Below are 19,664 nucleotides of genomic sequence, written 5' to 3'. Positions count from 1 at the left end.
TCTTGGGCTCCAAAATCACTGCAGATGGTGACTGCAGCCATGAAATTAAAAGGTGCTTGCTCCTTGAAAGAAAAGTTATGACCAACCTAGACAGCATATTAAAAAGCAGAGATATTACTTTGCTAGCAAAGTCCATCTAGTCAAAGCTATGGGTTTTCCAGTAGTCATGTATGGATGTGAGAGTTGGACCATAAAGAAAGCTGAGTGCCAAAGAATCGATGCTTTTGAACTGTGGTGTTGGAGAAGACTCTTGAGAGTCCCTTGGACTGCAAGGAGATCCAACCAGTCCATCCTGAAGGAAATCGTTGGAAGAACTGATGTTGAAGCTGAAACTCCAGTACTTTGGCCACCTGATGTGAAGAACTGACTCATTGGAAAAGACCCTGATGCTGAGAAAGATTGAAGGCAGGAGGAGAAGGGGACGACAGAGGATGAGATGGTTGGATAGCATCACCGACTCAATGGACATGAGTTTGAGTAAGCTCCGGGAGTTGATGGACAGAGAAGCCTGGTGTGCTGCAGTCCATGGGGTCACAAGGAGCTGGACATGACTGAGCAACTGAACTGAACTAAGACTGAGAACTACTGTTTTAGTTCTTTTAACTTCATACCAGCTATGGTCCAGTGAATAAACAGGAAAGTGGAAAAACAGCCTGGTCAGATGATCAGCTACCAGTTAATATGTTGCTTAGTTGTGTCCAACTCTTTTGTAACCCCATGGACCGCCTGCTAGCTTCCTCTGTCCTTGGGATTTCCCAGGCAAGTACTGGTGTGGGTTACCATTTCTTTCTCCAGAGGACCTTTTCAACCCACGGATCAAACCCGTGTCTCCTGCATAGCAGGGGGATTCTTTCCCACTGAGCCACCAGGAAGCCCACCAATTAATAAATTCTGTCCCAAATCTTGTTTTTAATAGAATTTTTTAAAAATGTCACCGAATTCTAGCTCTGTGAACTTGGGGAAGCTATTTAACTTCATTTTCCAAGTGAGATTGCTAGTCTGTAAAATAAAGGCTCCCTTTCATGTCTAAGATTCTGTGTAGTCCCACCTTGCAGAGTGCTTGGATACTCTCTGTTATCATAGCAGTCTTGGAGACTGCTATGTTATCAATATGAGCTGCATGATTATATTATTCTAATTAAGCCATCCTTAGTCTCTTACCCATTTCTGTTGCTGAAAGAAAAAGGAGGGAAAAAGAGAAGAAAGAAAAAAGGAAGTGAAATCAAGTTTGAGATCTAGTTTATCATCCTTGAAACATGTGTCAGAGTATGTTAAACTAACACCCATTGAATCATTCAGTTCAGTTCAGTTCAGTTCAGTTCAGTCACTCAGTCGTGTCCGACGCTTTGCAACCCCATGAATCACAGCATGCCAGGCCTCCCTGTCCATCACCAACTCCCAGAGTTCACTCAAACTCATGTCCATCGAGTCGGTGATGCCATCCAGCCATCTCAACCTCTGTCGTCCCCTTCTCCTCCTGCCCCCAATCCCTCCCAGCATCAGAGCCTTTTCCAATGAGTCAACTCTTTGCATGAGGTGGCCAAAGTACTGGAGTTTCAGCTTCAGCATCATTCCTTCCAGTGAACACCCAGGACCGATCTCCTTTAGGATGGACTGGTTGGATCTCCTTGCAGTCCAAGGGACTCTCAAAAGTCTTCTCCAACACCATAGTTCAGAAGCATCAATTCTTCGGCGCTCAGCTTTCTTCACAGCCCAACTCTCACATCCATACATGACCACTGGAAAAACCATAGCCTTATCCTCATATACATCCAATTTCTGTTATAAAACTCTATTTCCATCCTAAAATCTTAAGTATGCTATTTAGCTAATTACTTTCTAATTTGGAAATGTATGGGAACCCTTGGCTAGGAATGAATTGAAGTAATTCTTTAGATTGCTTTTATTTTAATTATTTTAACAGTTTCCTGCATGCATGCGAAGGTGCTTCAGTCATGTCACACTCTTTGTGACTCAATGGACTGTAGCCCACCAGGCTCCTCTGTCTGTGGGATTCTCCAGGCAAGACTACTGGAGTGAGTTGACATATTTAAAATGTACCACTGGATAAGTTAGGATGCATGTCTGTACTCTAGAACGCATCACCACTTCAAAGATGGTGAATGCACCCCTCATCCCTGAAGTGTGTTCCTGCCCCTTGATAATCCATACCTCGCAGCCTTCCCTACACTCTACATGACCCCAAGGAACTTTTCATCACTGCAGACTATTTTGCATTTTGCAGTTTTACATAAATTGAATCATACAATATATACTCTTTTGGGTATATGAAGATATAATACACAGCCTGGGAAAAAATATTGGCAAAGTATGTACCTGACAAGGACTTGTATCTAGAATGTATGAAGAACTTTCATAATCTTTTGAGCCTAGATTCAGCATAATTGTAGAAGATTAGCTATTACCAAAAACTGACTGTAAACATCCTTGTAGCAGTATTTGCATGGACTGTGGCTTTCTTTTGTCTCAAGTTAATCCCTAGAGGTGGAATGACTGGATAAAATGAAAGGGATATGTCAACTTTATAAGAAACTGTTTTACAAAGTGATGTACCATTTTTCAAATTTTATGTTCCCACCAGCAGTATATGAGAGTTCCAGTTTCTCCATACGCTCGTCAAACACTTGCTGTGATCAGCCTGTTTAACTTCAGTTATTCTAAGAGATGTGTAGTGGTCTCTTATCATGGTTTTAATTTGTTTCATTAATGACTTGATGCTTAACATCTTTTTTTTATGCCATTCCTGTCTCTCTTTTCATCAAGCATCTGGTCAAATTTTTACTCATTTTAAACTGGGTTCGCTTTTTCCCTTATTTTTGAGTGTTGAAAGTTCTTCATACATTCTAGGTAAAAGTCCTTGTCAGGTACATACTTTGCCAATATTTTTTCCCAGGCTGTGTATTATATCTTCATTTGTCCAGTAGTGACTTTCAAAAAGAAGTTTTTAATTTTTGAAATTTTAAACGCCTTATCAATTTGTTCCTTTATGGATCATGTTTTCATGTTGTATCTGAGAAATTTTTGCCTAACCCAAAGTCACAAAGATTTCTGCCGTTTTTTTCTACAGGTTCTATCATCTTTTTACATTTAGATCTGTGATTCAATTTTAGTTAATTTTTCTATCTGATAAAAAGTATGGATGGACGTTTATATTTTAGCATATAGATGTACAATTGTTTACAGCACCATTTGTTGAAACAGACTATATATTCAAACTGCTTTGCCTTTGCACCTTTGTCCAAAAAAATTGTTCATCTAGGTTTAGGTCTGTTTCTGGACTGTATTGTGTTGTATTGATCTATTTATCTTTCTTGATAAGGATACCATACTGTCTTCATTATTGTAGCTTAAATTAGGTTGTGATAGCCCTGAAATTTTGTTGTTATTTTGCAGTGTTGTTTTAGCTATTCTAGGTCCCTTGGATTTCCATGAATCAGAAAGCCTGCTTGGATTTTGATTGGAATTGCATCCTGTCTATAGGTCAGTTCAAGTCTTCTGTCTCATGATGAGGTCTATCTCTCCATTTATTTAGGTAATCTTTAATTCCAATGACATTTTGAAGTTTATAGGTCTTGCATATCTTTTTACAGATCTATCCTTAAGTATTTTGTATTTTGATAGTGAGCTTCCCTGGTGGCTTAAGTGGTAAAGAATCCACCTGCAGTGAAGAAGTCTTGGGCTCAGTTCCTGGGTCAGAAAGATCCCCTGGAGAAGGAAATGGCTACCCACCCCAGTATTCTTGCCTAGAGAATTCCATGGACAGAGGAGACTGGTGGGTTATAGTTCATAGGCTCACAAAGAGTTGATCATGACTGAGCGACTTGTAAATTTTTAACTTCAATTTTCAGTTGTTTACTTCTAGTGTGTAGAAAACAATGGGTTTGTATAATGATCTCACATTCTGCAACATTGTTAAACCCACTTAGTAGTTCTAGTACTTTAAAAAAGATTTCATTGGATTTTCTACAATTGTGTGTATGAAAATAAAACTTTTCTTTGTCTTTTTTTTTCTAATCTGGATGCTTTTCATTTATTTTTCTTACCTTATGGTACCAGCTAGAACCTCTACGGGTTGAAACTGCAACAAATAGAAGTGGTAAGAGCAGACATGCTTATCTTGTTTCCCAATTTTAGATCCAAAACACTCACCACCATCATCATCAGTCTTTCATCATTAAGTATGCTGTTGGCTGTACGTTTTCCATAGAGAAAGCTGTAGGATTTTCACAGATGCTCTTTATCAGGTTGAGGAGACTCCTTTCTGTTTTCCGTGCTAGAAGTTTTGCGTTTTGTTTTGTTTTAAAATTAGGAATGTTAGATTTTGACAAGTGCTTTTTCTGGATCCATTGAGATAATCATACGGCTTTTCTTTTTTACTTTGTTATGTGATGAATTGCATTTATTCTCAAATGTTAACCCAATTTTAATTTTGGTATAAAATCCATGTAGTAATGATGTATTATGTATTTCTATGTTATTGGGTTTTATTTGATAATTTTTAAAAGAAATTTTGTAGCTGCATCCTCTTTATAGGACCTGTTACAGCTTGCAACTATTTTGTTCCTATTTCTTGATCTTTTGATATAACCTTCTTGAGTACAGGTTCTGGTAATACACAATACGTTTTTACCATTCTATCCCCAACACCTATCAAGGTTGGCATGTAGCAGATGAAGATAATGCCAGAGAAGTATTGGGACCTCATCATGCAGGGTCTCATCTGACAGGCTAGGGAGTTTGGAGTGTATCCTGGAGACCCTGAGAAGACTTTAAAGGATTTTGTGCAAGGAATGACATTTTAGTGACAGAAAACAGATTAAGAGGGATTTACCCTGATAAGTGGGAGGTCATCTTCCCGAATTGAAGCAATCCAATGGAGAGATGTTGAGGGCTTCAATTAAGTCGGTGGCCACAGGATGGAGAAGAAAGAGGTATGAATGATAATGAGAAGGTAGGATGGAGACCACATGAAGGACTGTTTGTGAAGGAAGTGGAAAATAGGACCCAGGATATTGTTAATGAGCAAGGAAACACAGGTGGGGTGTGACTGAGAGGCTGGAAAGACTTGTGAGATGTGGGGGGACTATGGGACAGCCAAGTGGAGAGTCTCAGTGGCAGCTGAGCACATGAGTTTGGAGACTGCTCTGAAAGTATGGATTTGGATCATTCATATATAGGTGGCAATTAAAACCAGGGGAGTGCAGGGATCCCTTCTACAGCACCCTGTACTTACCTCTACTATGATATTTTCACACCCAATAGTACTGGCTGCCTCCTCAGCAAGACTGAGCTCCTTGAGGACAGAGGCCAAGAATCCTCAGGGCTAGTACTGTGTGCTGTAATTTGTATAGTCTTAGTAAGTATTTGACAGGTTTGAACCACGGCTCTGCCACCAACTGGTTCTAAAATAAACAAGTTGCCTAATCTAAAAATGCTTCAGTTTTATCATCTCTAAAATGAAGAAAACATCCACCTTTTAAATTTGTTATAAATATTAGATGAGCCGAAGAACATTTGATACCTCAATAAATGTTAGGCCTCATCCAATCTTGTTGAATGGAATCTAATCACATCTTTTATGGAAAACCAACTATAGAGAAAACCCTTTCAGTTTTTGAAGACCCTAGCTTTATTTCTTTGTATTTTCTTTAAAAATTATTTACTTTGCATTTAGGCTTGAGTGCTCTACTTAAAACACCAAATAAGCAATTGTTCTTCACTATAATCTAAAGAGATGAAAGCTATTATGAAACCTCAATATTCTAATTGTTGCTAATGCAGTTAAGCATGAAAGTACCTCTGAATCACTTTGTTGTACACCTAAAACTAACACACCATTGTTAATCAACTGTGCTCCAATTTTTAAAAAAGTACATTCTGACAAAGCCACAAGCTCATTTCCCTGTTTTCTTATGAATCAAAAGATTCAAAGACTGAAAAGTATGGTTTTCTTTGATATTGAATATATTAAAAGTCATTAAACACACACAATGAATGCTATTTTTGTTTTGAAACATCTAGTTTGGATCAGATGCTAATTAACCTAATTATTGGCCTGGCTCATGAATCATATTTTAATTATTTTCTCCAGGTTTTGATGTATCTGCACCTTTCTTCTGGTTAACAGATTCCCTTTTCTAGTTGTATCAGACTTTTTTGAGAAGGAATGCTTAATTGCGTACCGGTTTTGGTTAGAAAAATGCTAGATGAATTTTTTGTTTTAAATATGCCAAGAGTAGAGAATAAAAAACTATATGAATATGAGAATATTCATTTCTAGCCAATAATAACAGACTGGAATTTCTATACTCATAGATTAATATTTTGCTAATGAAGAGATAGGAAAATTGTAGTTATTACAAACTTACATAGACTGTTATAAACTTCTGCAAAGAGGAAAAGGAATCAAGAATGGGAAGTCTGGTTCTGAGGTTTGGTGTTAACTCACTTTGTCACTTTGGGCAATAATCTTAACTATGGGTCTCAATTTTCTTACATAAAAAATGACCTTGGACTAAGTTTTCTGCCTGCTTAAATCCTGTATGATTCTAATTGTGTGATAATGAAATGAATGATGGTATAATTTGTTTTGATGGGGTGGTGGGCTGGTCAGATCCATTCCCTCAATGGAACAAACCCAGGATGTGACTTTATCAGTTTAACTGTAAGACAAACATAGATGCATATGGTATTTGACAAATGACCAGAGAAAGTTAGTTCATTATAAGGACCATAGGTTAGTCATAATTAACTAACCTCTTCCAACAACACAAGAGAAGACTCTACACATAGACATCACCAGATGGTCAACACTGAAATCAGATTGATTATATTCTTTGCAGCCAAAGATGGAGAAGCTCTATACAGTCAGCAAAAAATAGACTGGGAATTGACTAGCTCAGATCATGAACACCTTATTGTAAAATTCAGACTTAAATTGAAGAAAGTAGGGAAAACCATAAACCATTCAGGTATGACCTAAATCAAATCCCTCACAATTATGCAATGGAAGTGAGAAATAGATTTAAGGGACTAGATCTGATAGAGTGCCTGATGAACTATGGACGGAGGTTCGTGACATTGTACAGGAGACAGGGATCAAGACCACCACAAGAAAAAGAAATGCAAAAAAGCAAAACAGCTGTCTGAGAGGCCTTACAAATAGCTGTGAAAAGAAGGGAAAAAGCAAAGGAGAAAAGGAAAGATATACCTATTTGAATGCAGAGTTCCAAAGAATAGCAAGGAGAGATAAAGCCTTCCTCAGAGATCAATGCAAAGAAATAGAGAAAAACAATAGAATGGGAAAGACTAGAGGTCTCTTCAAGAAAATTAGAGATACCAAGGGAATATTTCATGGAAAGATGGGCTCAATAAAGGACAGAAATGGTAGGGACCTAACAGAAGCAGAAGATATTAACAAGAGGTGGCAAGAATACACAGAAGAACTGTATAAAAAAGATCTTCATGACTCAGATAAACATGATGGTGTGATCACTCACCTAGAGCCAGATATCCTGGAATGTGAAGTCAAGCGGGCCTTAGGAAGCATCACTACGAACAAAGATAGCAGAGGTGATAGAATTCCAATTGAGCTATTTCAAATCCTGAAAGATGATGCTGTGAAAGCGCTGCGCTCAATATACCAGCAAATTTGGAAAATTCAGCAGTGGCCACAGGACTGAAAAAGGTCAGTTGCATTCCAATCCCTAGGAAAGGCAATGCCAAAGACTGCTCAAACTACCACACAATTGGACTCATCTCACACGCTAGTAAAGTAATGCTCAAAATTCTCCAAGCCAGGCTTCAACAGGACGTGAACCATGAGCTTACAGGTGTTCAAGCTGGTTTTAGAAAAGGCAGAGGAACCAGAGATCAAATTGCCACATCCATTGGATCATTGAAAAAGCAAGAGAGTTCCAGAAAAACATCATTTACTTCTGCTTTATTGACTACACCAAAGCCTTTGACTGTGTGGATCACAACAAACTGGAAAATTCTTAGAGAGATAAGAATAGCAGACCACCTGACCTGCCTCTTAAGAAATCTGTATGCAGATCAGGAAGCAACAGTTAGAACTGGACATGGAACAACAGACTGGTTCCAAATTGGAAAAGGAGTACGTCAAGGCTGTATATTGTCACCCTGCTTATTTAACTTATATGCAGAGTACACGATGAGAATCGCTGGGCTGCATGAAGCACAGGCAAGAATCAAGATTGCCGGGAGAAATATCAGTCACCTCAGATATGCAGATGACACCACCCTTATGGCAGAAAGTGAAGAAGAACTAAAGAGCCTCTTGAAACTGAAAGAGGAGAATGAAAAAGTTGGCTTAAAGCTCAACATTCAGAAAACTAAGATCATGGCACCTGGTCCCATCACTTCATGGCAAATAGATGGGGAAACATTGGGAGACTTTATTTTGGGCGGGCTCCAAAATCACTGCAGATGGTGACTGCAGCCATGAAATTAAAACATGCTTGCTCCTTGGAAGAAAAGTTATGACCAACTTAGCATGTTAAAACGGAGAAGGCAATGGCAACCCACTCCAGTACTCTTGCCTGGAGAACCCCATGGACGGAGGAGCCTGGTAGGCTGCAGTCCATGGGGTCGCTAAGAGTCGGACACGACTGAGCGACTTCACTTTGAGTTTTCACTTTCATGCATTGGAGAAGGAAATGGCAACCCACTCCAGTGTTCTTGCCTGGAGAATCCCAGGGACAGAGGAGCCTGTTGGGCTGCTGTCTATGGGGTCTCACAGAGTCGGACACAACTGAAGTGACTTAGCAGCAGCAGCAGCATGTTAAAAAGCTGAGACATTACTTTGTCAACAAAGGTCAGTCTAGTCAAGGCTATGGTTTCTCCAGTAGTCATGTATGGATGTGAGAGTTGGACTATAAAGAAAGCTGAGCACTGAAGAATTGATGCTTTTGATCTGTGGTATTGGAGAAGACTCTTGAGAGTCCCTTGGACTGCAGGGAGACCCAACCAGTCCATCCTGAAGGAAATCAGTCCTGAATATTCATTAGAAGGACTGATATTGAAGCTGAAACTCCAATACTTTGGCCACCTGATGTGAAGAACTGACTCATTGGAAAAGACTCTGATGCTGGGAAAGATTGAAGACAGGAGGAGAAGACGACAACCGAGGATGAGATGGCTGGATGACATCACCCAATGGACATGAGTTTGAGTGGACTCCGGGAGTTGGTGATGGACGGGGAAGCCTGGTGTGCTGCAGTCCATGGGGTCGCAAAGAGTCGGACACGACTGAGCGACTGAACTAACTGAACTAGTTTAGTCATGGCCACGTGCTTTCGAAGGGAGTCCCATGAGAACTGTCTTTAATGCGTGATTCCTGGCCTCATTTTAAATAGGAGTTTTTCAGGAATGTGTTAAGGGGCAGTGGCGGAAGTCTGTTACCCTGGTTTTCACCTCTGCTCTGTGACTGGCGGTAGATGTGCTGAGCAGGCTCTCCGCTACTCTCCCCATGTTTCTAAACGCCAAGGTGTGACCCCCACGGGTGCTATACCTGGCTTCCAAAGGGACTTTCTCGAAACCCAGTGTATTACACTGATTCCCTTATGGTTTTGGAAACTTTTAAAAGGATCTGGGCCAAAAGTTCAATCACACCAATGGCTGCTTTCAATTTTCTGATGGCTTTTGACTCCAAATATATGAAACAGAAAAGGTCCAAAAGAAGATTTTTATCGTTTCATTCCCAGTCTGTAGGAGCCCACCACCCTGACTTCATCTCAGAACCTTCCTTCCACTGCTCTTTTCAAGTTCACTTTAGCTACATGTGTGAAAACCCTCCACTGTTCTGAGAATCCCACCCTATATATACTGGTTTAATTGATTTCATTTCCATGTGCTTTTTGGTAATATGTGTGTTTTTAATAAAGCTAAAAAGAGATGATTAATTACATTTCACTTAAAATCCACTTAATGCTTTCATCTGTGTGGATGTTATATTTAGGATATATCACAGGTGACTGCATTAATGACTCATTGCTTTTTAAAAATTAATAGATTAACAATATAAGCCAAAACTATTTTAAGGTATAATTTCAGTGCTCCAGAAATGTTTCTCAAAGACTTTAACAGCTATTTATGTAGTTAATTTGGTAGTGACTCATTAAGAAATACAGTTCTGTTCCCAGGTCATCCTGAAGATACCAATTTTAATCCCAGCACTTACCTTCAGACACATTTTCCTCTCTCATTTGTAATGAATAACTATATAATAAAGCCTATAATCTTGGGAGGAAAGGCAAGTAAAATGAGAATGGACTGCTATCACCCCACTTTAAATCTTCCCAAGTCAGGGCCAAGGTTAGCTTCAGTTCAGTCGCTCAGTCATGTCTGACTACTTGCGACCCCATGGACTGCAGCACACCAGGCATCTCTGTCCATCACCAACTCCCAGAGTTAACTCAGACTCATGTCTGTTGAGTCAGTGATGCCATCCAACCAGCTCATCCTCTGTCATCCCCTTCTCCTCCTGCCTTCAATCTTTCCCAGCATCAGGATCTTTTCCAATGAGTCACTTCTTTGCTTTAGGTGGCCAAATTATTGGAGTTTCAACTTCAGCATGAGTCCTTCCAGTGAATATTCAGAACTGATTTCCTATAGGATTGACTGGTTTGATCTCCTTGCAGCCCAAGGGACTCTCAAGAGTCTTCTCCAGCACCATAGTTCAAAAGCATTAGTTCATTGGTGCTCAGCTTTCTTTATGGTCCAACTCTCAAATCCATATATGACTACTGGAAAAACCATAGCTTTGACTAGACGGACCTTTGTTGAGAAAGTAATGTCTCTGCTTTTTAATATGCTGTCTAGATTGGTCATAGCTTTTCTTCCATGGTGCAAGCATCATTTAATTTCATGGCTACAGTCACCATCTGCAGTGATTTTGGAGCCCACCAAAATAAAGTCTGCCATTGTTTCCGTTGTTTCCTCATCTATTTGCCATGAAGTGATGAGACTGGATACCGTGATCTTAGTTTTCTGAATGTTGAGTTTTAAGCCAACTTTTTCACTCTCCTCTTTCACTTTCATCAAGAGGCTCTTTAGTTCTTCTTCACTTTCTGCCAAAAGGGTGGTGTCATTTGCATATCTGAGGTTATTGATATTTCTCCCAGCAATCTTGATTCCAGCTTGTGCTTCATCCAGTCTGGCATTTCAGATGATGTACTCTGCATATAAGTTAAATAAGCAGGGTGACAATATGCATCCTTGACTTACTCCTTTCCCAATTTGAAACCAGTTGTTTGTTCCCTGTCCAGTTCTAACAGTTGCTTTTTGACCCACATACAGATTTCTCAGGAGACAGGTAAGGTGGTCTGGTATTCCCATCTCTTGAAGAATTTTCCACAGATTGTTTTGATTCACACAGTCAAAGGCTTTGGTGTAGTCAATAAAGCAGAAGTAGATGTTTTTCTGGAACTCTCTTGCTTTTTCTATGATCCAGTGGATGTTGGCAATTTGATCTCTGGTTCCTCTGCCTTTTCTAAAACCAGCTTGAACATCTGGAAGTTCATGGTTCATGTCCTATTGAAGCCTGGGTTGGAGAATTTGAGCATTACTTTACTAGTGTGTGAGATGAATGCAATTGTACATTAGTTTGAACATTCTTTGGCATTGCTTTTCTTTGGGACTGGAATGAAAACTGACTTTTTCCAGTCCTGTGGCCGCTGCTGAGTTTTCCAAATTTGCTGGCATACTGAGTGCAGCACTTTCACAGCATCATCTTTCAGGATTTGAAACAGCTCAACTGGAATTCCATCACCTCCACTAGCTTTGTTCGTAGTGATGCTTCTTAAGGCTCACTTGACTTCACATTCCAGGATGTCTGGCTCTAGGTGAGTGATCACACCATTGTGGTTATCTGAGTCATGAAGATCTTTTTTGTATTGTTCTTCTGTGTATTCTTGCCACCTTTTCTTAATATCTTCTGCTTCTGTTAGGTCCATACCATTTCTGTCCTTATTGAGCCCATTTTTGCATGAAATGTTCCCTTGGCATCTCTGATTTTCTTGAGATCTCTAGTCTTTCCCATTCTATTGTTTTCCTCTATTTCTTTGCATTGATCGCTGAGGAAGCCTTTCTTATCTCTCCTTGCTATGGCTTTCCTGATAGCTCAGTTGGTAAAGAATCTGCCTGTAATACAGGAGACCCCAGTTTGATTCCTGGGTTGGTAAGATCCCCTGGAGAAAGGATAGGCTACCCACATTCTTGGGCTTCCCTTGTGGCTCAGCTGGTAAAGAATCCGCCTGCAATGTGGGAGACCTGAGTTCAATCCCTGTGTTGGGAAGATCCCCTGGAGAAGGGAAAGGCTACCCAGTCCACTATTCTGGCCTGAAGAATTCCATGGACTGTATAGTCCATGGGGTCACAAAAAGTCAGACATGACTGAGTGACTTTCACTTTCACAGGTTAGCTTAGGAAGCAACAATTGTTTCACAGGACAAGTGTTATAGCTTATCTGTATTTTATAAGTATGTGTTCCTTACATTTTTATTGTTTGAGTATTAGTTTTCATTCATCTGAGGACGATATTGCTGACAAGATCATTTCTTAATTCAGGGATATATAGGCATAGAAGTTAAATTTCATTAAATATTAACTTCCAGGACATTTTCAAATTCTTTTGTATAGTAAAAATATTACTGTGTAGTGAATGTCATTCAAAATAGGTTCAGGGTACTTAGAAATAACATTTTTTTGTTTTTATTTTTTATTTTGGCCATACCACTTGTCACTCGGGATCTTAGTTCCCTGACTAGGGATCGAACTCATGCCCCCTGCAGTGGAAGTGAGAAGTCTTAACCGCTGGACCACCAGGGAAGGCCCTGAGAAATAATATTTTTAAGTAATTGATTAATTTTGTATTGAAATATAATTCATTTACAATGCTGTGCTGGTTTCAGGTGTACAGCAAAATGATTCAGTTATGCATTTTTTTTCCAGATCTTTTCTCATAGAGGTTATTACAGATATTGAGTAGAATTTCCTATGCTATACAATAGGTCCTTGTTGGTTATCTATTTTATATAGTAATGTATATATGTTATTCCCAAATTCCCAATTTATCCCTCTGCTGTTCCCCTTTGGTAACCATACATTTGTTTTCTATATCTGTGAGTCTCTTTCTGTTTTGTCAATAAGTTCATTTGTATCATTTTTTTAGATTCAACCTATATGTGATATCATATATTTCTTTCTAAATAACTTGAAAGAAACATTCTTCAGCTATGCAGACCAATGATAGACTCTAGGCACAGTCATTTGAAAAATTCATATGGATAAAATCTAAAGCTGAGTCTCGTGAAAGACCCTTACTTAAGTTTTCTAGGCCTTCTCTTCATAAGCTGGGCATAAAATCATTGGTCCTATAGAAACCTTGTGAGGATTAAATGACCTCATGATTGTAAAGCCCTGGGCATAGTGTCTGGCAGAGAGCAAATGCCTAATAAATTATAAATATTAATATTACTTATCTATCATGAATTTGTCACTTTAATTTTCTCTTTCAAAGGAAGTTTTCTGGGCTTCCCCGCTTTCCTGTTTCTTGCGATTAATGGGTCCCTTATGTTCCTGCTTGCGTGGGTTCAGTTGCTAAGTTGTATCGACTCTTTGTGTCCCCATGGGCTGTAGCCCACCAGGCTCAGACTCTGTCCATGGGATTTCCTAGACAAGAATACTGGAGTGGGTTGTCGCTTCCTTCTCCTGCTTAGACTTAGTTAAAATTGTGAATTTGGTGGAATTGGGCTCCCCTTCCAGCACACCTTATTCCCCCACCCGCCAGCACCCCCTAAAGTCCCTCTTCTTGGAAATTGTGGTCATGGGCAGCTTTCACCGCAGCTCTGCTGAAGATGTGGCAGATACTGGCTTAAACAGTCAGTGAATGCAGCTCAAAGTAGATGAAGAGAATGGGGTTTGAACTCCTGAGATCTTGGTTCACTGTCTTTGTCTAAGTTAACTCAAACTTCTTTTAGACCCAAATCCACCTCTATGAATGTTGGGAAGATCGACTTATAAGTGCAAGGGCTTTTGGAGAAGGTTATTCAGACGATAGTTATCAGGAAGCCCCATCTTTCAAACCTTTACAAAACCGTAGCTGACGACAGAAGGGTGCCCCAGCCCCCCTCTCCTATCCCAGAAAGAGCTAATCATACTCCTTCTTGAGCTCCTGCTGTATATACCGCTATCATAGCATCTGTCTGTGGGCCTTAGACATGCATTAGACATTTTCCTTTGTTTTAAATTTTCAAAACACTGTGATTTTAACACTCTTAGAACAAGCAGAAGTAACACTGAATCACATTTCAAATTAGTATAACTTATTTGTACATGTCATATTTTACCATGTTTCCAGTAATCTCAAACTATTCTTTTTTCTGCTGACATGTTAAAACACTAAGCAGATGAAATAATTTCAGCACTGAGCATGTTGTAATGTGGAGGGGAAGAGGTCATATCTTCTGCGGGACCTCCCAGAGGCTGCAAGACCCTGTGGTTTTAGCTCTGAATACACTGTGTCTAGTATCTGATACACAGCAGGGGCATGACAACAGTTGAGTAAACAGTTGAAAGAAAATTCTTTAATAGGGACGCAGGAGAACCTCAAACCTTCAAGATCTAAGTGAATCTCATACCAGCAAAGATTCAGATTCCATAACAGGAGGTGAGGACTCTATTCAGGGTTTCCTAGAGCTCCAAAATTACACTGAGTGCGTAGCCACTCAGCATTGTGTGCTTTTCCACACAAGAAAGTGTGTGACCTCTTTTCATTGCAATCACTCACTTCCTATATAGACAGTAACTCTAAAAAGCACTCCTTATCATCACATATCCACGATAGCAAGTCTTCTTTTTAAAAAGATAACAAAAATTTAAAAAAAAACCTGTTGTAGAATTCTTTCTGTATTTAGACAAACATTCTAACTATAATGAACTTGGTTTGTTTTGATTTATGTTATCCTGAATTTATCCTACATAGAATTCAGATGAACAAACTCTTCCTGTGTTTGTTGCTTTGTTTAACCCCAGTTGTCCCAACTTAAATAACATGGATTCTAGTCTTTGAATTTTTATCTGGCTTAATAATAAAGCTTGTAGTTGGTCCTCACTATCTGGATTACAGTGGAGGGGAAAGAATTGGACTTCAGTTTTATAATTCTTTTAATCTTGGCCAGTGGAAGCTTTCTTTAGCTTCTTGTGTAATGTAAAGCTGAAATATCCATAGAAATCATACTGCATTGTGGGCTTGTCCTAAGAAGTTCTGAGTCAGTAAAGGAGAGAGTTGGGAGGCTCTCAGGCAGAGGGGGTGTGAGGACCGCCCCTGCTGCTTCACTGAGAGGTGAAGCGAAAGTGAAAATTGCTCTTTGCGACCCCATGGACTATGCAGTGCATGGAATTCTCCAGACCAGAATCCTGGTAGCCTTTCCCTTCTCCAGGGGATCTTCCCAACCCAGGGATCGAACCCACGTCTCCCGCACTGCAGGATTCTTTACCAGCTGGGGCACAAAGGAAACTGAGAGGTGAAGGGCTTATTACACCCAATCCTAAATGATTGTGTGCAGAAAGAGCTGCATAAATCCCAAACGTTGGTAGCGGAGGACCTGTTTGGCATGAAAGAGCATTTCCTTTCTTCTTTGACCCATAAAGAAATAAAAATTATTGTTTCCTTCCTTTTCTTTCAGAGAGTAGTTAGTCTAGGAGAACTGTTTAGAGAATTTTGTCTTCCACATTATCAATCTAAGTCTTCAGAGATGTGACTTGACTATCACACATTCTTTTCCCCCTTAAGATAAGAGATGGACACTTACGTGTCCAAGCCTTCTCCCAGCGCCTCACCTGGGTCAGCCTTCTCACTCTGCACGCTCAGTGCTCTTAGCCTCTGACTAGTTTCTCACGTCTGTCCTGTGTCCTTGGCATTCTTGTCACATAGAGCTGTGTCTCCTTTACTAGCTGTGTGTCTCCACTGCGGAGCCATGGCTCACCTGTTTGTACGGTTGGTTACTAGTAAACACGAAACTCCTGAAGTTTGCATGATTCCTGCTTTTCTTAATGCATGAGAGTGGACTCAAGGTCATCCCTATAACACTGTCCCTCTCACTTGCTTGCACTGCATTGGGAAGAGCCCTGAGTGTGCCCGGGGGACTGCACTAGGCATGAGAGTGTCATCTGTCATGTGTTGTGGGAAAGGAGGTGGGGGGAGGTTGAAAAACACAGCATTAGAGAATAAGCTCTTTAATCAGAATGTCTGTATCTGACTAATTTTGTAGCCCTCCCAGGGCTCAGTGTGATGCCCCTCACAGTATGAGCTCAATATGTTTCCTGCGTGAACTGACATTGCAACCCAGTGAGTTAATACATTCCAGAAACACTTATTCTGAAGAAGGGGGAAAAGTAGGCATTTTGGAGTTGCTTTAGCATCATATTTCAAAAAAGTGTATTTCCTTCTTAGGAAAGGCTTATTTGGGGTAGAAATTGAGCCACACCTTGCGCACTGCCCACCAGTCCCACTGTCCAGAATCATCGGGTGCAAGGGTACCTTTCATAACCCACCATCACAATATCAGGCCTCGTGTGTTTCTGCCTAGGTAGTTCTGGTACAATTATCAGAAGTTATTACCCTTAAGTCTCACCTATTCTCAAGCAATACATGGCTGATGCTGTCATCCGAGGACTAAGAAATATTTGTCTAGACGTTTGATCCAATCTGTATTTTTATTTAATGTGTAATTGGCGAGAAAATAGCAAAGACAAATTTAAATGCTTGCATCTCTAACCTTGTCACAGTGTCTGAGCATTCATTCATCATCATTATCTTGGATTCCTGCAGCCAGCAGACTTCATAGGAAAGCAGGCACTGAAACAGATTAAAGCCAAGGGGCTGAAACGGAGACTGGTCTGCCTCACCTTGGCAACAGACGACGTCGATCCGGAGGGAAATGAAAGCGTCTGGTATGATGGCAAGGTGAGTGCTGAAGCCCCATAGCAAGGGGCCACTGCAGTTCTTCTGAAGCAGAAACTCCTTGTCTGTGTTTCTGTTTACAGTTTTTTGCTAGGTATTATCTACTGTTGAGATGACACTCTTGGATTCAGAACTGACGGTCAAGAGACAGAGATTACTTACCTGAAAGGAAAATGTGAAATGTTGCCCATTTTGGAAAACATCATGTTCTATATGTTTTAATGAAAGACAATAAACTGTGAGGCCTGAACACACTGGTCAGTGAGGAAGGTACGATTTAGAAGGTTAGGAGGTGAAATGAATGGCCTATTGACTCGCCACATCCGTATCAGTGAATACAAGAGAAAGAGTTTATAAAGAACTTGGTGTTCTGACTTAGCTTCTCTGGGATCTTTCAGAAGGAGGCCATTCTGACCTCAGCACATTAACAGAAAAAAAAATTCAAATGAAAATTTTTATGACAAGGGAGGGTAGAACCTTAGAAAGTAAAATGGAAATCTTTCAGTTCTGCAGGAGCAGCTGCATTTCATTCTCTCTTCTGGTAAATCTAGAGTTCGATAACTTATCAACAGAACTTCACTTCCTCCCTCTTTTATGACTAGTTATAAAACCCACTTTGGCTCAGCATTTTGCTGTGTTTTACCTGGTGTTGCCAGACAGTGTAAAGAACCTGGCTGCAATGTAGAAGACGGGGTTTGATCCTGGGGTCAGGAAGATCCCCTGGAGAAGGAAATAGCAACCCAATCCAGTATTCTTGTCTGGGAAATCCCACGGACGGAGGAACCTGGTGGGCTACAGTCCATGGGGTCGCAATGAGTTGGACACGTCTTAGTGACTAAACAACAAACAACAACAACAAAAACAACAACCAGACAGGGGTTATCAGGCAGAGACAGTGTGGCAACCAAGGGGCCTTTAAGACTCACCTAATAGCTGTTCTGTATGGAGCAGGGTCTGCTCGGCCAACACGCACAGATTCAGAGATTCTGTGCTAAAGTGTTTTCTCACGCATTGCAGCCTACTTAATATTTGTTTCCATTTTCCCATCAGTTCAGTGACAAAAAGCACTGGTAGTGGGGAGAGCCAGTGGGACCAAATCTCAGCTTTCCGTTCACGAAAGAAATGGCATCTGGGTAAGGGGTCACTTTGACACGGAGCTAACATGTACAGATTTCCTTCTTGTGCTGGATAATTTTCATGTCATTCCATTTACTTTTATAACTACCCTCTCAGATACGTATGATCGTTCCCATTTAAAGATGAGGCTTTGGGATTCAGAGAGATTAAGCAGCTTGCTTGAGGTCACACACTATGACATGTGGCTGGCAGAGGTGATTTCTGACCTGGGTACCGCTGGACTTAAAATTGCTTATGCTCTCTTCTAAGCCATGTTGAATCCCCCCATTTTCTCCCTTCTCTGTCTCGGATGGCCTCTGTATTCTCCTAAGCACTTCGTTGTATGCACACAGGTCCTGCACATCTCAGTAACAGATGGATGTCATAGTCGATACTATGAAGCCAGTAGATTTTTTCTCAGATCTGGAGCTCTTTCTCAAATGCCTCAGCCTTAACTGTGTTGAGTTTGCTATTCTGTTAGTACCATACTTACTCTTAACTCACAGTCTCCACTTCCCCTTTCTGTTCCAGATCCCTGGTTCAGTCCTCTTTTCTTAATATGTTCTTTTTCTGGTTTCAGATTTGCCCATGATTTCCACTTAAAATCCCTCTGCCATTAGCTAACTGCATGAGCCTATCTGAGTCTCGGTGTTCTTATCTGTAAAATGAAGCCAGTGAGTGCGATAATGTCTAAAGTTCTTTCTGCCTCTAATTACTTTTTCCCTTGTCACTGTGTTTCACCCCCCACCTCATCTTTGAATTTGTTCCACATTTGCACTCTATTCTCATTCAACTTTCTTGGTCTTCTGATATGGTCCACACCCATCCTTCTTCTGGCTGTTTCACTTGGCCATGGAATGAAGGACAGATTATGTTGTAACATTCTGTATGCAACCCCACCACTGACCATGATCCACTGACAGATTTCTAGTCATCTTAAATATGACCATACCCAAGTTAAAAAACCTGAAATCCTGTACCTTAAACTTATACAATGTTATAGGTCAATGATAGCACAACAAATCTGGGGGAAAAAAAAAAAAACCCTGGAAACCCAAGTTCTACTTTTAAATTTTATTTCCTTTGCCCTCTCTGTGCACCAAATTATCTTGTTATATTTTTCATCTTTCCATTACATGTTTATAGAGCTGCCAATCCAATTGCAATTTAAGTTATTAACAATATTTCTCAGGGACTCCCCTGGTGGTGGAAATCTTGGGCAAATCTGAAACTAGGGACTTTCCTGGTGGTTAAGACATTGCCTCCCAAGGCAAGGGTTGTGGGTTCGATCCGTGGTCAGAGAGCTAAGATCCCACGTGCTACATGGCCAAAAAAACAAGACATAAAACAGAAGTAATATTGTAGCAAATTCAAAAAAGTGTTTGCAAAAATATTTTTTGAATACTTCTCTTAAATTTCCTGATATCAGCATGTCTGCTCTTTGAGGCTTAAATCGTTTTATCATGGGGGTGACCCTCTTTGACCTACTTTATACTCTAGAATGATATGAAGTCTTTTTTTGATTTTTATTTCCTGACTTTAT

General features: G+C 40.2%; 1 protein-coding gene across 3 annotated transcripts in view; it reads left to right on the top strand.

Annotated features, from left to right (window-relative positions):
• DMGDH (dimethylglycine dehydrogenase) overlaps positions 1 to 19,664 on the top strand; it is a 71,673-nt gene that overhangs the window by 48,640 nt on the left and 3,369 nt on the right. For 2 of the 3 annotated variants that reach the window (XM_069595374.1, XM_069595376.1), the window contains one exon: positions 16,874 to 17,008. In XM_069595374.1, coding sequence (XP_069451475.1) covers positions 16,874 to 17,008 — 135 coding nt within the window. Of the gene's footprint in view, positions 1 to 16,873; positions 17,009 to 17,088; positions 17,256 to 19,664 lie in introns of those variants that run through there. The other variant, XM_069595375.1, reaches the window with a different exon arrangement.

Source organism: Ovis canadensis, chromosome 7, assembly GCF_042477335.2.
Source record: "Ovis canadensis isolate MfBH-ARS-UI-01 breed Bighorn chromosome 7, ARS-UI_OviCan_v2, whole genome shotgun sequence".
In the NCBI taxonomy this organism is placed as follows: domain Eukaryota; kingdom Metazoa; phylum Chordata; class Mammalia; order Artiodactyla; family Bovidae; genus Ovis; species Ovis canadensis.
The sequence above is the reverse complement of the archived record's forward strand: the minus strand, read 5'-3'. Positions and strand labels throughout refer to the sequence as shown.